The sequence below is a fragment of the Maniola jurtina genome, chromosome 2 (assembly GCF_905333055.1).
Source record: "Maniola jurtina chromosome 2, ilManJurt1.1, whole genome shotgun sequence".
Taxonomy (NCBI): Eukaryota; Metazoa; Arthropoda; class Insecta; order Lepidoptera; family Nymphalidae; genus Maniola; species Maniola jurtina.
This window is the reverse complement of record NC_060030.1, coordinates 13,850,011-13,868,500: the sequence shown is the minus strand read 5'-3', so window position 1 is coordinate 13,868,500 and position 18,490 is coordinate 13,850,011. Positions and strand designations below refer to the sequence as shown.

The 18,490-nt window shown below is 34.3% G+C and overlaps 1 protein-coding gene across 3 annotated transcripts in view; it reads right to left on the bottom strand.

Annotated features, from left to right (window-relative positions):
• Positions 1-3,707: 3,707 nt before the first annotated feature.
• Positions 3,708-18,490, bottom strand: part of LOC123874166 (transcription factor Ken) — a 65,983-nt gene continuing 51,200 nt past the window's right edge. For all 3 annotated transcript variants that reach the window (XM_045919408.1, XM_045919399.1, XM_045919392.1), the window contains exons 2-5: positions 9,942-10,124; positions 9,542-9,662; positions 8,951-9,430; positions 3,708-8,863 (exon numbers count right to left, since the gene is read on the bottom strand). In XM_045919408.1, coding sequence (XP_045775364.1) covers positions 7,937-8,863; positions 8,951-9,430; positions 9,542-9,662; positions 9,942-10,117 — 1,704 coding nt within the window. In that variant the 5' untranslated portion in view covers positions 10,118-10,124 and the 3' untranslated portion in view covers positions 3,708-7,936. The remainder of the gene's footprint in view (positions 8,864-8,950; positions 9,431-9,541; positions 9,663-9,941; positions 10,125-18,490) is intronic.

Below are 18,490 nucleotides of genomic sequence, written 5' to 3'. Positions count from 1 at the left end.
AGTTTAGGAGCTACGATGCCACATACAGATACACAGATACATACGTCAAACTTCTAACATCCCTATTTTTGGGTCGGGGGTTAAAAAATGGACATGAGTATGACAAAAATCGTGTTGCTGAAGTGCCAATGGGCAGGGCACACAGTTCAAAATATTTACTGATAGATATTGGGGTCCCTAGGTGCCAACCTTGAACCGGAAAGACCTTGGAAGACCCTCCCCTAGGTGGATAGACAACAGCAAACGAGTCACAGGGAGCCCCTACAAGAGACCTGCAATATGTCCAACTTGACGATTCGAAAGCACTTGGAGAAACTTTGTTAAAAATTTTCTATTCTATCTTTAGTTTAATGTATTAGCCGGCGATGTCGTCCGCGTGGATGCTTTAAAAAATTGCGTGGGAATTCTTTGATTTTCTGGGATAATAAATAGCCTATGCTACTCTGTAGACCCATGCAAAAAATTACGTTGATTCGTTGCTTCATTGCGATTTGTTTTGATTGTAATTCAAGGACAAATCAACAAACTAATAATCAAGCAAGTTTTGCATATCTATACTAATCTATACTAATAAATAAAATTGGAGTGTCTGTCTGTAATTTCGAAATAGCTACCTCATGTTAAGCTCATATGGTTATATGAACGATACCAACACTGAATCACACGTTTTTAAAATTTTTGTCTGTCTGTCTGTCTGTCTGTAGGAAAGGCTAATCTTCGGAATGGCTGAACCGATTTTGACGGGATTTTCACAGACAAGTAGAGAATTGACCAGGGAGTAACATAGGCTACTTTTTTAACCGACTTTCAAAAAGGGAGTTGTGTTTTTCTACCTATGTACACCGAAATCTCCGAGATTTCTGAATTTATAATAATACTAGAGGATGCCCGGGACTTCGTCCGCGTGGACTTAGACTTTTATAAATCCCGTGGGAACTATTTGATTTTCCGGGTAAAAAAGTAGCCTATGTCCGTCCCCGGGATATAAGCAAACCCTGTACCTCAGAATCGGTTACACTGTTGGGCCGTGAAAACATGGCAGACAGACAGACAGACACACTTTCATATTTGTAATATTAGTATGGATGGCTATGTGAAAGAAACTCTCATACTATTACAAAATACTTAAACACTTAATAATAATTATTATTTATTAATGTATATTGTAATGTATTTTGTCTTAGCGGAAAACTTTTATTATTGCATCAACTGCTGCAAGAATAAAGAGATATATATATTATATATACATACTCATTGTACCTAAAGAGTAAGTAAAGTTTCGGAATGTTCCCATGCAGGCCCATAGATCGCTGCAAAAAGATCCGAGCCATCTGCCTTTACCGGTTTCATTCCAGGCGACCTTTTTATTTTCTATCTTTCCTATCTATTTTTAAACCTAGTGTGTGCACATCGTAAGACTCAAGACAAGCAAAGCTGGCACAGCGAGTTCTATATCTTAGGTAGGTAGGTGGGTTCATATAGTTCATGGATCGTTGTCAGTGACTTCGTTCATTTTTAGGGTTCCGTACTTCAAAATGAATAACGGAACCCTTATAGGATCACTTTGCTGTCTGTTATATCTACATAGTCACTAACTTTACGTCTCTTTAAATTGATAGGTATAGACAAAATTTAAGTACTAAAGGCGACGTCTTCGTAAATGAAGTCTCAATTTAATCAAGAAGCAATTTCCATTATTTAAACTTGCGCGATTTTTTTAAACGTTCGATTAAGTATGTATTTGCTAACATCGCCTATTCAGCAGAGGATTACGAAATCACTGAAAATCATGCCGGTCTTTGAAAGCTGTAGGGTATGGACTATGTTGTAAAATGGCCGATCATTATGGTAAGTTTTATATAAATTTCAACATCAAAATTGTCGTAAAATCTGCTTAGATAAGACAAATTGTCTAGTTTTAGTCGATTGTGTGTAAAAGCCGTTAAGTTGTTTACTTAACCTCTTTTTGTTAGGCTTATTAGACTTTTGCGCTGTGATGGTTTTATGTGAATGTTGTTGGAGATATTTTAATAGGACATATTATATACTTTACCATATATGAATCTACATTGTAGGTATATGAAACAAAAAGTGGTCCTAGTCAATTTGTTACTTGTTTTTTCGCAAAAAAAAAATTAACAAATTCACTATGCGAATTGATAATATTTATTGCCAGTTTTGATGTCGTAGGTATATTGACGCAATTATAGAGGTTCCAGGTTCGATTTCCAGCTGGGCCAATTTTGGGAGATGTATCGAATAAATTTTTAAAAACTTATTTTTATCAACATAATGATTAATTGTCTCTATCTAAATATAAATTTACTTAATATAAAAGATGTTTTTACAAAGATTGACTAGCTCAAACACTAATAAGTTTCTATTCTTATAACTACATTGTAATAAGTTAAATTCATTGTAACAACTATAGTTATCTATACCTACCTACCTACACAGCTCTTCGTTAGAAATGGAAATATTAAGATGTTTTATTCAAATGCACTTTTAAAAATAACTACTTATATTTTTGAATCGTCAAATGCAGCACTAGTTCGGAATGCCTCTACTGAAAAAAACCAGCAAGAATCTCGGCGGTTTCTCTTTTCAATCAGTTTTGTAACTAATAAGCAGGTGAGTAGGTATAAAAATATATAACAGTATGTATTCTATTCTACCTCTACTTATTCGTACCTTTGTTATTTTTTAGTATGATATTGTCTATTTCCATGATAAACAGTTCAGCTATCTACCTGACAGAGTCTTAGATATGTCTATTGAAATAACGCTCAAATAAGAAAAATATGGATATTTTATTAAATCGGTATAAACCAATTGTTTGAAAACAGGCAAAACTATTTTCAAGAAGCATTTTAGAGGTCTATTAGTCAGTCATCAGTGACACTGGTTAAGACCTGTAGTACATAGAGGCGTAAAAGCACTGCTAAACCTAGTCAAAATAGCTCACTTTTCTAGCTTATTGGTCTGTCAGTAAAAAGGGGCTCACGTTACTAATCCCTGGCCTAGAACCGTTTACATGCCACTGCTATCAGAGTCTGGTTTTCTAATTTGTCAGTGTAATAAGTGCCTGATAAAGTAACATTAGCAAATGTTTTAGACATGGTAATAAGTGCTATCTTCAATTTTTCTATGTCTATTTAACTCTATTTTGTACATTAACTACCATAAAAATAATACTTGGATTGGATATACTAAGAGGTTTGATAAGAATACTTACTTAATTGTATAACTACTAACTAACTAAAATAAATATAAATCCGTTTTAGAATGTGCAAAGGTAAAGCCCTTTCATAATGATACCCCACTTGGTATAGACTATAGGTATCTTATTTTGAAAATAAGTCTAATTATTATTTGTTCATGAACATATTTTAATTTTTTTTGTGATGTTACCACAAATTCACGGTTTTCGGATTTATTCCTTTACTTGTGCTATAAGGGCTACCTACCTGCCCATGATTCTAGGTCAACGGGAAGTACCCTATAGGTTTTCTTGACATACACGACGGACGGACGGACAGACAGACGGATAGACAGACAGACAACAAAGTGATCCTATAAGGGTTCCGTTTTTCCTTTTGAGGTACGGAACCCTAAAAACCGACAAACAAACACACTTTCGAATTAATTTTATACAATATATTTTTTTTCTTACTAAACTAAAAGGTATCAAGAAAACAAACGGCGGCTTGTGTAACTAAAATATTCTCGTTATTTAATTTACTAGGGTAAGAACACATTTTTACAGAATGTTAATAAACTAAACAATATCTACAAAAAATTGTACACTATGTGAAAACTTAAAAAATACTTTTTTACAATTAACAGAGAAAACCAATATTCAAGTTCAACAAAATTAAGTTAAGCTTTTCTCCTCGTTAGCTTAGAAACTACGTATTTACATCAATAGCCAAAGCCAACACATCACTTTTTTCATCAAAATCGTGCGATATTTTCAACCAAAAATTTTTTGCGGTCCTACTCAATTTGTATGTAGAATTTTTAGTCAGCTCTAAAGTTTGAACAACTTTGAAGAAGTCAATGTAAATTGTGCATACACTTGTAGGGGTTACTTACAGGAAAAAGACGGGTTTGAAATCTCCATACAATTTTGGCTCTAACTTAAAGCATTTATTCAAATTTTAGCAAGTTTACCCAATTTGAATAAATACCTAGTGTACCCTTTTATTGTGAATAGTTGATTTTTTATGATATGGTTTAATGGTGATAGTTAATTACGTAAAACTAAATCTACGAGGGCTTTAGTCTTTACTAGAGAGTACAGAGAGAGCTTTATTTGCCTTGGGCCTCTTGCAAAACTTGGAAACGTGGAAGACAACTTAATCGTTAATTTAGTTAACAGAGTGTCTCAGAGTTATTTTCAGAATTCTCTGGTTTAACACAAATTAGGAATGAAGGTCTGTGGACTGTACGCCTTGGTCCTCTTATGTACGAGTAGGTGTGAAACGTAGAAGACCTAAATTGTTAATTCACAAAATCTAGGTTTTCCTAAATAAGTGTCTCAAGGATTCTCCGTATTTTTGGGAACAACATAATTAGGAATAAAAATTAGTGGGAAGACCAACTCCCGGTGTACAAGGAAATAGCTCTGAGGCGATGCGGTGAGTGGGTCAGGTATATATTTTACGAACAGAGGGAAACACTGTTCACTTAATGGCGCTCGATGCTAGCGAGCGATGGTGACCTGGTTGACCAACCGGAGGAGGTCCAAAGGTTTTAAAAGAGTGGTACTCTCGTGAAACTATGTCAAGGCAGTAGCCAAAGAGAGGAGAACATGATAAACTGCTGTTGCAGCCCTAAGTTCCACGGGAGAATCATCATTGTAAACCAATAGACGTACACAGAAGGGCATAGGTCTACAGTAGGGACTTCCTCACGTCACGGTCTTACACCACCTGAATCAAGCGGCTCCCTACGACTGCCGTGGGAAAAATAAAAAAACTCAATCATCATTATCATCATCACTATACAATTATGGCTGATTTACGCAAAGTCAACATAGCTTTTAGAAAAATAAGCAGACCCTGGGTAATTAATGTGACATGTTCGGCTAAAAAAGTGCCTACTCATATAAGTTTAATTGGACGATTCGCACGATTTTGATACAAAATAAGCATGTATCATGTACTTAATTTTAGGTCCTCTTCTAAGTTGTACGGTTTCGCTGAAGCCCACACCTATTTTTTTTTTACAATTGAATAGTGTCACAATCGAAGTGGAGGTCTGAGGTCGTCAAAAATTTGGGAAATGTTGATAGAAAATGTAAAATGCATGATTAAAATACAGTAGAATAGAGAGAGAGAGAGAGAGAGAGCATTGAAGTAATATGACTCGTGGTGTTTTGTTAGAGGGGCTGTTTTGTATGATAGTAGTTCAACATTGTTAAATAATACAGCGTATATACGAAAAAATCTAGTTGTTATAATTCGCGGTTTTAGAACAGTATACGTAATAGTTCCTTGGTTTGTGGGCGGGCTTTTAGGGCGGGCTGCTTGTGGTTTGCAGTCTGTACAAAATAGAGGATGTCCTAAAATTCTAACAAAGTCATTTTAGTCGGAAACTTCTTGATTGCATTATGGTAAACGACGAATGCTTCATTTATTTAATTGGTTATTTTTCAGAAAACAATTGAAGTCATATAATTTTTTTTATGAATTTATTAATGATTAAAAAGATATCTATGTATGATTTTCTAATAATAAGGAAATTACTGAAAGGGAGAAATTTAAAGAAAGCCTTGGTGTTGAAAATGAAATAAAAGAAGCATTCGACTGTTATAAATTATCTATAAATTGCATTGTTAAGGCATCTCCGGCACGCCAGAATATCACAACAATCTTATTTCTATGGAAGTATTCAAATGACAGTAAAAATATAGAAAGTTTGTTCGAGTAGACGTTTTACGTATCAACGGCAGCGATTGGTTTCATGGACGATTTTGTCATGCATCACTTAGGTCTAACTATTTACAAATAGATTTACAAAATATGGAAAACGCGATGGAAGACTGCGTTCTCTTTGCGCCCTATACAATAAAAACAAACATTTATCACATACATAATCTAACCAATCAAAATCACAATGCTTAAGATTAAGTTGTTCCCCAATTACAAAAATACGTCAATAAAAACAAAAAACGTAAAATAAAAATATCAGGTATAACGATAGGTAACATTCAAAAGGAAATCGTTAAAGCGATTCGACAACTCTGTCAATTATTCTAAGTTTTTGAACAATTTTCTGGTAACTTAAGTTTTATTGAAGTACAAAGACTCGTTGCAAATATTGCCCGAAACTAAATAAAGTTGACATTAACCAAATGGTACCTAACATTTGTAGAAAATGAGTATTACGAAAGCGACGTTTAGGCACTACTTATTGCTTCACAACATAACCAAAATTAAGAATTTGACGCGAACCTTTATCAAAACATAAGACAATTTACATGTTTTGGTTTAAAATTAAAGCAGCGAATCACTTTTGGTTTTCGGTTTTAACATTGAAAAAATAAATGAATGACAGTAATAATTGTAACTTTAAGAAAACAGTCCAACCATACAGTTTAACTACGATATCAGTTTAAAAATAACTGGCCACAATACTAGTGTGCTCTAAAGAAAGCTTCAAAGATTTAAACAAAGCCTAAAGTACAGATAAAGACGATAAACATTTTAATTTGAACGTAATGTCGAGACGACATTTAATTAATACTAAGATAGGTATAAAAATTCAAAAAATAGTATTTAAGCTTGTATAACAGCTCTTAGTGGAATTACGGAAGTGTCTGTAGAAAAGAAAATAATAATATTAAGAAAATTAATTACAGTCGTGAGATTATTAAATTGGTACCTACATACGTTAAGTTTAACATCGAAATCTTTCAGGTCCCTATAATTTCTCTTAATTGTATTACACCAAAACAACATCAATGCTTTACAAATCTTTGGTGTTCATCCACTTTGAAAATAAATCGGCACGAACAATATGAAGGCATAGACAAATTTAATATTACGAACACATTCTTTCTAACTTTAGAAGTTACATAAGAAATAAAAACTAATAATGAGATTTTAAATGTCCGAAAAGCTGCGAAACCTTGAAAAGTCAGGCAATAAATTGGAACAAAGTCAAAAGATACAATATTACTGAATTTAATTTGATTAAGGTCCAAAAAACAGAATGTAGGGGCATTTATTTTAAAGCACATCTAATGATGGTCTATTATATTTTGATTAACAGAATTAAATCTTAGGAACTTCAATCTCCAATAATTTGATGATATAAATATTTTCAGTTAATTTAGGTATTCGTTGTGAATGAACAACACAATGATTTTTTAATTCTAAGTTCCAATTCTGACTAGAAACATTGACTGTGTACTTGTGTTCAATGTTAAAAAGTAAAGAGTCAATGCTGCAAAACCGCGTCACCGGTAGTTTTATCAAACTCTGATTTAAATTAGGAGGTAGTTCATGTGACGTTCCTATAGTAAAGGCTGTACAAACTTCGCAACTTTTCTCAAAGACAATCGCATCTATTTTCTATGCTTAAGGAATTAATGTGTCGGTGGCTTTTAAATAATATTTATGCTAATGAAATACATTTTCAAATAAATACTATCTCGGAAGGAGTTGGTCCCGGATTATAATTTTTAAACAAATTATAAATATTTGGACCCATTCGGCATGTGATTTTTAAATTATAAATTTACATCACACCCGCAGTGACCTTCTTCTGCGAATGCCTTACTATGAGTATCGCTCTGCGATAATGTACTTATTACAACTAACACTTATCATATTAAACCTTTTAAAACACATATCACAATTGAGCTCTCGAAACGAGAGAAGTTTCAAAGTCCAATAGAACGCGTCCACGCGCGTCACGAGGGCAGGCGTCATTCGTGCAAGTTTTTACTGAGAAGGAGACTATTGTGTGGTCCTGAAAGATGTCGGATGAGTTCTGGTAGCGCTTCAAATGTTAACTGACAGAAGCAACAGTTGAACCTTCCAGGTGTATTAGTTCGTCCATCGTTTTCGCTAGAGGATATGACGTTCCGGTGCACTGAACACAAATGTTTCAGCAGATGCGCTTTCTGTTTGAACATGGCGACGCAAAGTCGACACGCGAATGGTTTCTCTCCGGTGTGAACTCGAAGATGTGTCTTGAGATTCCATGACATGCCGAATTGTTTTCCACAATATTCACAGCGGTACTCTCGGACTGGCGCCTGTTTGCTGGAGCCCTGCTCGTGATCTGCCGATGGAGCTTCGTCCCCGCCCATTGTCGGTTGACAAAGCCACGGCCCCCATGAACCCGCACTTGGAGGCCGATATTTTAAAGCGTCGTCATGCCCTGAAGCTGGAGGTGTGGCACTTCTTTCTGGTAAATATGGAGGTGCTGAAGCGCTCAACTGATGTAATGCACCGAGCCGAGCTACTCCGGCAGCTATACCTGGTCCTTGCGCGTACCGCAAGTGCGCCATCTCTTCCAAGTAACTTGGGGGTAATGACACAAATGGCGGATTTTGTGATGGCGAATTGTGGAAACCGGGTCGTCTTTTTCTATGAGGCGTTACAACATAATTTTCAGGTGAAGTCTGAACGAGAGCCATTAATTCATTATCGGGTGGTTTGAGATGCCCGTAATCTTCAAATTTTACGGTTCTTAAATCAAGTTCAGGCGGTTCCAGATAGTGTGATTTCCTTTTTGTTCGTTCTATAGTTCTACCTAATCTGTCGCTTAGTAGTAATTGTCTTCTGTAAACTGTTTCTTGTGGTTGATCCTCTTGACTTGAAGATGTTGATCGTCTTCTTTCAACGTTCTGCAAAGTAAAAAAGGTATAGTTAATTTCTTAATATTAAAGTTTATATTAAAGTTCGTAAAGTGTATCAAAAATTAGTTTAATTACCTTAGCAGCTACTGTTTCGACATCTAAATCCTGGGAGTCATCATGTTCGCTACTCGTGTTTTCTGAATTTCTGGCTAAGGATAAATTAACAGGGTTTGAAGAACTCCGTCTGCGTGTTGAAACTCGTCCACATTCTTTATCCCTTTTTTCGCCGTCGGCATCATCATCTTCTCTTTCATCATTACTGCTTGTTGACATGTTTTCTTTTTTTATACTCAATGATTCTGAATCTCGTTCTTTATCTTTACTATATCCTGCTCCAGGTGTGACTCTTTCGCTTTCCGAGTGTGATGACCCCGACGGTGCATCGTGTTTACTGCTTTCATTACTGTTGATGTCTGTTTTAAGATTTTTGTTTTTTAAACGGTCGCAAGATCTATTTCTTTCTTCTGCTTGTTGCCTTTCTTTTGTTGATTTCCATACATCTGATTTTATTTCTAGGAGTTCAAACAGTTCTTGCATGTCATCGATTTCTCCAGACTGAAATAAGAAAAGAAAAATTAAGCACAATCTAAGTTAGGTACATACCATATACGAAAATTTATTTATATATGCGGTATGACTTGCATACAATAATTGTTTTCAACTAACCTCGATATACGCTTGGCCACTGTATAAGAAAACAAGAAGATGTCTCATGAGAGTGCTGTTAATGCCGGACATGTGAATTGTGACTGGATTTTCAACTGATGGTGTATCGTCAAGGATTTTTCTGAAACACACATATACATATTTTAGCAAAAAGTAGCATTTATAATATAAATAATAGCAAACAAGGTTATAAAAAGATTGAAGATTTTAAATTTTCTATATTTTTTCGTTCTCATTCCTTGATCAATGATCATTAACCATCATCAGATCATTTTGCGAAAATAAAATTAATATTACCCCGGATTCCCTGACTAGGAGGCCGGACGTTTTAACCACTAGGCTATCACCTAGGAATAGTGGAATAAGGGTACTTATACTGATACTTAATGATGATAATTACCTTATTAAAGGGCTAGCAGCCGCCATGACAATGCGGTGCGCAGCGAGAGGCACGGCGTCGTCGCATACCAACACCAGGTCGGAGTAGCGAGCGCCGCGCCACGCCGCCCCCACCTCGTTCAGGATGCAGGCGTGGTGCTTGCCGTATGTGAGCGTCAGCAGGCCCTCGCCCATCATTCCAGCACTGGAGACAAAACAAAAATCAATTAATAGAAGCTCAGAAAATGACAAATATTGTACAAAGCCGTCAAGTTCAGACTACGAGTACCTCAAATATTTGGAGAAGAACATCGTAAAGGATACTCAAGAGGAGACGAATATTTTTGTTGCAGGCTTTGCTAGTGAACATGTAAAAACGCATGTTTATCATACAGTAGGTTCTAAATAAATGCTGAGATCCGCAACTGGCGTGCCTCTTTCCGTTCGTTTTCAAATGAAACTGAATTACAGATTCGTGAGATTAAACATTTTCTAACACGATACTTTGTGTACTAATAAGTGAAATCATACAAATCTAAGGCTCGCCATAACGTTTTCGGTTCATTAGTCTCGATCTATGTCAGACTGAAAACGGCCGATGTAAAGGAAGGCAAGGTTGCAATCAGTGAACTGTTAACGCGGCGGTCTCCGTTTTCGTCGATACTAAAGTTTACTAAAATGGAAATAAGTTAGGAACGCATGGATCGAAAAATTTGAAATTAATATATAATATTTTTCATTATATCCCCTTGGATTTGGTCCGATAAAAACATGATTGGACAAACTTTCCTCGATAGAAAAAAAATCAGAAGTTTGGTCTAAAACCTTAGACTTTTGGGTTTTTCTCTTTAATGACAAAGCTCTTAAAGACGTAACTTTCACCATAGGTGTAAAACAATCAAATAAATAATTCGGTCCGATCATTTCACAGTAAGTGCTATATTTCAAATTATATTCTAAATTATTTGATTTCACGCTTCCTCGCTTATTCTCTTCAAATCGCGTACAGAGCGAGTACAAAGAATTTTCGACCCTATTGTTGAGTGTTATGGGCCGTAATTACGTTATCTTGTCAGTCATACCCGTCGCCTCAGCGCGGCAGGACCTGTTTCGGGTTTCATAAGCATTTTGTCATACTGTAATTGTACAGAATGCCATAGAGTAGTAAATTCAGTACTATGTTATAAAGTATTTTTAATTAGGATTTTTCTAGATTTTAAGATAAGTTTATATTGTGCATTTATTACATTAAAAAAGTAATTATTTTAAAAAGAATGCAGTAAACAGTACATTGCAGTGTAGTGAAGCTAATATTAGGTCATTATAGACCAGAACTTATAATTTGAAAATAAAAATTAATTAATCTGAGTGCTCTATCCCGGTAGCTCAAAGATCAAAAACCAAACTTGTAAAATGCATAAGTATTAGAAGATAAGATGGAAAAAAAACTTTATTGATATCAATTTAAAGGTTTTTAGGGGAAAGTACTAATTATTATGAAAATAGGATGAGAGGAGACCGCGTATAAGCAAGCGTAGTGTAGGACGTCCTCCAGCATGATGGACTGATGATATAAAGCGGCTGGCGCTCTTTAGGGAAGGCCCATGTCCAACAGTGGACATCCACGGGCTCATAATGATGATGATGATGATCATGATTATTATGAAAATGACATCCACTTTCAAGTCCGAGATGTTTATCCAAGGTGTTATAATTTTTAGTTTCTTCACTTGCTATGCAATGATATCATTTATTAGGGTTCCGTACCTCAAAAAGAAAAGCGGAACGCTTATAGGATCAATTTGTTGTCTGTTTGTCTGTCTATCTAACTGTATGTCTGTCTATCTGTCCGCCTGTCAGTCTGTTTTGTCCGTGTGTGTTGTGTCTGTCAGGAAAACCTATAGGGTACTTCCCGTTGACCTAGAATCATGAAATTTGGCAAAAACAATGAATTTATGGGTTCATTAAAAAACAATGTGTTTCAATTTTCAAAGTAAGATAACTATACCAAGTAGGGTATCATATAAAAGGGTTTTACCTGAACATTCTACAACTGATTTTAATTTATTTTTAAGCATAATAGTTTTTGATTTATCTTGCAAAATGTCGGAAAAATACCTGAGTACGGATACGGAAACTTGGTGCGCGAGTCTGACTCGCACTTGGCTGGTTTTTTTATGTATATACGTCACTAAGTAGTCAATAATAAGTTTGACCTAAAATTGCAGTGTCATAAATCATACTATTAAATATTCCTTCAACTTAGACCTTATTGTCACAGCTTAAAAGTTGAAAATGTGCAAAACAAAATTTCATACGTACTTAATACTTTTTCTCATAAAATTAGTTCAATTTACAAGAAATGAAAGATCCTATTGTGTTTGCCTTTGTCAATACAAAGGATCTTTGTGGCTTTTGTGTTCTCACTCACGTATACTAACATTAAAATATCGATGTTAAAATATTCGTTGTAAAACTTACCTTATGCAGTTATTCTTAAAGAATACATTAAATTGTTATTAGGACGAGAGTTGCTTCGTTTTGGAATGCCAAATCAGTGTATCAATTTTTCTTGTTTTGAATCGAAAGGTAAGAACAGTAATAAAATGTAACTACTGAAATCGTTTGTTCGTAGCTTTTATAGGTTCGTGAGAAGTAGTATTGTTGTATGATAATTTGGTCAATTTACAGATCAAATTTCTCAAAATCCTGTCTTAGTGCGGGTCTTCGTTATATAGAGAACCAACTGCACCTTTTCAAACTTCAAAATCCCATCAGGACCAGTCCTGGCACAATTGTTAGTTAGTTGTAGTACCTTTTCACCCCCACTTTTTTTCATATTACATCCGTTAGGTCAATTTTTTTCGTATAAAATGTAGCCTATGTTACCCGGATCTTTACAACAAATCGATTTACACCTCATTCATCAAAATCAGCCCAGTAGTTTCGGCGCTACGGTGGAACACACAGAATCTGGATACAAACACACACACATACATATACAGACTGCTAAAATCATAACTCTTCCTTTAGGCTTTGCCGCAATGGGGTAAAAAAACAGGCTGAATTGAGAACCACCTTCTTTTTGGAAGTTGGTTAAAAATTAAAAAGGGAGCAAGCAACAGACCATTTAGACTATTTACTTTTCCAGACGTTTTAGATACTATCTCATTCAGCGTTTATGTCATCCAACTATGTAATTTGACGTCTGGCTAATGAGGTGTTCTAATCATACAGACTATTCACAATTCCAGACGTTTTGCTACTTGTGCATTCTGTTTTTATGGCGTACAGCTAAGTTCACTCTCTGCTGACTGGGTAATCTGCTTTGATGTCATAGATTCAGCTAGAGCTGAATTGTCTATTGGCTTACTAGGCACTTTGCTTTCATGTCAGTCAACGTAAAATTGTCTTTTAGCGAAAAGGTAATGACCTCTTTTTCTGGATGCCTAATGATAGGCATCCAGAAAAAGAGCTCAGCTTCTGAATTAGAGAACATAATTACTACAAATTTAAAATTTGAATCAGTGGCCAGAATCTGAATATAACAAAAAAGCTATAAAATATTTTAATCTCTGTCTTGACTTTGTTCAGTATCATATAAAAACATTTCTCCAGCGCTTTGACTTTGAACCTTAACGTAAACAGTTAAGTTAGCGTATTGAATGTGTACATACCTACTTATGCTCTTTTGGAATATTTCACCTAATTAGTTAACTTTTATGGCTATTAGCTCCGAGCGGGCCGGTTTGACTGTAACCATATTGAATAAACAAAAACAAGGATTATAAACAAAACAGCTTTTTATACAACACGAAATATATTATAATGTTATCTTGTTATGGCTGCAGGTGCATATAATCTCTTTCAGGTGTTTTTGCACGCCTAGCGCGTGTGATATTTTTTTACTGTAAACAATTTGATAATATGAAAAAATAGGATTATACGATCTCGGTAATTAGTGAAATGCAATAAATAGTTACTTGTATAATATCCGTGCTAACTATATTTTCATTGAATTTCAGTTGAGTGTAATTTCTATAATCTCAGCATCTATAATAGCAATAAGATATAGAAAATATAAGATTTACCTATAAATGTAAGTAATTAGGAATGACAGTATTATCATTATCAATAAGTGAAAATTTCAGAAACTTGGACTTGTCCATGCTATAATCTTTTATCCATGTGAAGTATCTTCTTTCAAGGCCAAATGTAATGGTCACCACAGTAATGACCAAAACTGGCAGATAGGGGTTTATAATGAGAACGTTAACGTAAAATAGACCTTAACCGCCTTGTTTTATAGCTCAAATTAATCCATTCATGTATAGCCAGTCAGACAGAACCAGAAATTAAAATCGGTGTAGTTGAATTTAGGACCTTAAGTCAAGGTTATTTAGGCCCATTTTAATTTAATGTTACTGTGTGTGTGTGTGATCTCATTCTATGAAAGTTGGTGAAATGTTAAATCTCCTACTATAATAAGCATACAGGTTGAAAAAGACACCTATTAGCATGATTGTAAATAGATCTCATTCATTATTTCTCGTTGTTGACAAAACAATAAAAGTACATTATAATATTGTTTTTTTTTTTATTATCAGTGAATGTAATCGATTCTGATGATGCCTACAGATTTATTTTTTTAAATAAATTTTTAATTATTTCATAATAAATATTTTTTATCACTATAACTTTGAATTTTAAACTTATACATAACTTGACTTTTTACTCCATCGTAAACACTGAAGTGGGGTGACGTAATGATTAAATGCAGGAGCGATGTGAAAACAATAATCTACACTGTGGCGATGCGCAACCGGTTCAGGGGCGTCTAAGAGAGATGCCGATACAATGTGTATCGCCATCTCTAGATTTGAAATTATACCTGGAATATACCGTCCCCTTAAGCGATAAACGTTTCAATATCAGCGCTAGTGGTTAGTTTGAAATTGAATCGTATCAGGAGCGTGATTTGTAGAGATGCGATACAATGGCCATTGAAAAAGGATTACCCAATCGAATAGAAAGGTCAAAAGGTGAGACGAATTTAAATGAACTAAGTTAATGCGCTCTTTTGGTTGAAGTCTTAGTAGCAAGTGCTAGAAAGTTTGTCGCAACAAGACCTTGGCCCGATAAAGCATCGCAACGAGTTATTAGCGTTGTAACGCAAGATCGTTTAAAAGACGATCAACAGGCGCTTCTTAGCGTTGCATTTAGCAAGAGTAGAGTCAAAGGCATTGTTGTTAGCAAGCGTTTCTCCATTGTTGCATGGTTTTACTTGAAAGTCATATTTTAATTGCAAGACTGCAAGTTACATTGATAGCATTAGGACCTTGTTAGAATTGAATATTTTTGTATATGCAGATAGTATCCTTTGAATGGTGTGTTTGTTTTACAACTTACTTCGTGTAATCTACCTAGTTTCTAATGATTCAATTAAAAAAAAACTTTTTAATATTACGTTAACTAGTGAATTGAATATTATTTTAACCTTTTATTTTTATTCAAAATGGCATTTTAGCTCTTACAATACTTTTTATGAAGATAAAATATATTATTGGAAGATTCTTCGTTAGTTAGATGTACCCAAACGTAACTATGCAAGTGTTTGTTTATAAATGCAAATCAGTTGATGTAATTAGCATACCATGCAAATGATTAACACTAATTGAATTGCATGCTAATGAGAGTCGTAAAGAAATCAATGCAGAACAAAGAAAAATTTTCTTTTATAGCATGTGATCTCATCGAGATAATAAAATCTATAGTCACGTTTTCTGTATATTTTCATAAAATCTAGATATTTAAGTATCCTTCACCTTAGCTTCGTAGTAGGTTAAAATTGTTAAAATGATACCAAAAGTTGTTTTCGTCTTCAAAAATTATTTCTTTCATTTTATTCTTCTTGTGTGTAGCTATTATAGGTATTTGTAAAAATTGATTTGTCATTGACATTAACACGTAGTTGGAAAGAAAAATATGGATATTTGTGTAAATTATCGAGGCTCTTGTTTCAACATAGGTAATAATATATCTACCTAAACATCTACACTTCGTAGAAGCTTCCAAAACTCTTTGTTTTATTTTCGACGTTGTGACCAATTGTGAATACCTAACATTAATATTATAATAAACTTCTGCATGCGTAAATGTATATTGTATCTACTCGTAATTATAGTTTAGTGAGAAGAATTTACTTTAGTTTTTTATTGGTGAGAATATGGAATACGGGATTTTTAAAACCTGAATTCACGCAGAAGAAGTCGCGGGCATTATTTAGTATAGATATATATCATAATCTCTTAATTATAGTATAGAAATCTAGAAAAGTTTCACATGAAAACGCCATTGTATCATGTGGTATTTTCAGGGCGGCGCGGGCGCAGCGGTGCGTGTCAGGCTCGCCTGCCTTTGTCCGTGTGAATCGAGACGTGTCGGTTGATACTACGAATACATACCTACGGGGTTGTTTTCAAGTACATAGCTACAAAATAATGCGGCATCTTAAATCCTAAATGCCTAATTTGGGCCCCAGAAAATGAAAGAGTTTTCCACGAGATTTTTAAAAACCTAAATCCACATGGAAGAAGTTGCGGGCATCATTTACTTAGTACAGACTACAGCTTGCATCCTGGAGACGCAGATTGCATCCCGGAAAATCAAAGAGTTCCCAGGGGATGTTTTGCATTGTTGCAATTCAGTGAATCTTTTTTTATTGAGTGCATAAAATGATTTAGCTCTTCCTTTAACTTCTAAACGATGATAATATTCTAGATATTTTGGTTTAAAATTAATATAATATTAAATAAGGCTGCTCTCTAGCGGATATGTTTAACATTTCGACGCTCGATCCATCTTTTCACGTGTTAGTTATCTTCGTCACCGCTAGATGGCGGTGCAAGTTTTTTACACTCTAAGAAATAGCGCTATAAGTATAACAATATCGATGAAAGGAATGAAATTCAATTGCCTTCAGTGCTTTTTATGCAACCTTTCATAGTAGCGTAGGAGCGTTTGACCTCGTCGTTTCACTTTCACCGGTGCCTTGGTTAACAGAAATCCGGAAACATTTATATTCAATTTTCGTTCATATTAATTAAACACCTTTCGCCTGTTTATTTTTATCGAAGGTAGGTTGGTTATATTGTAATTATACGATATTAACATAATTGGATTTTTTGAAAATGTTATAATTTTATACTTAGCTGAATCTAATTAATAATATACTGATACTTTGCGCAAAAACTCTTTTTCATCAGATGACGCAATTAATCGCTGTAAAAGGTCTGGTAAGATCCACTTCTCATATTATTATAAATACGAAAGTGTTTGTTTGTTGATTCGTCCTTCAATTACGCCACAACACAGCAACAGATCAACGTGATTCTTGCATAGATACTTTATCTATTGCGGATATTTTCTATTTCATATACTTATAACTATTCAAATAATAAGCCTATTACATGGTACTTTCTTAAATTAATTACCTAAGCCAAACTCCAGGTGCAGGCTTTATTACCAACTCGATTGACAGTAATATAGTTACCAATTGATTGACGTTAACTAATTGGACAATTAATTTCAAATTATTCAATATACATATTAGTCCATGACCGATGACGATGCCCATAACTTCGATCAGAATTTTGAAAACGTAAAAGTAAAAGTATGGGGAAGAAATTTATCAAAATAAAAGTATAGAAAAGAAAAAAATTGGCAGACACTAGGAACTGTCGACAGACGTGAAAACTTAAAACTCTGAAACACCCTGTTTTTAAAATTTGATTTTCAAATTACCAAAATCTATTTTGATTTGGGTAATTTGTAATAGTAAAAAATATAATTAAAATAAAAAAAATTCATACATTCAGTTTTACATAATATATGGGCACTCCGACACATATTAAAATTAGCATGTCGGTGAGACGACCGTGTTTTTACCCATCTCAAAATCACCCAACCACCTAATATAGTTTTATTTGAAAATAATGAAAACATTTTAAAAACAAAAGGCTCCAATAAGATTTTCAACGTACTAAGGAGACGAAATTATAAACGAGATATAAACTGATGAATACGAGATGTATTAATATCTACCTAAGTATATGAGAATTTTTAATAAATGAAAAAGAATACCTTTCAAATATTCTCAGCCAGCAAAAACTTGAAATAACCTAATGAAGAGATAAAAAATGGCTCACTTAATTATTATAATCACCTTGAAGCAACTTGAGAAATACCTATTAAAGCATATTTTGCAAAATAACAGAAAAGAATGGACCGAAACTTTTAAATTGGTTAATGTGAGAAAAATCTTCAATTATGAATTACCTATTAGCAATTAGCTAGGTACTCGCGACTTCGTTCGCGTTGAATGTGATGTTCTCGTAAGTAGTTACATAATATTATAATATGCTTACTTGTGAAATATTCAAAATCCACTTCTAGAAAAATTAGAAGAAGGGTGATAACTGATGGTGAAAATCAACTTCTAAGCTTAGAAGAAGTGAATGCATAACAGACTGTGTTTATTTGCTGGAAAGTAATTATAAGTCGTGATAATGC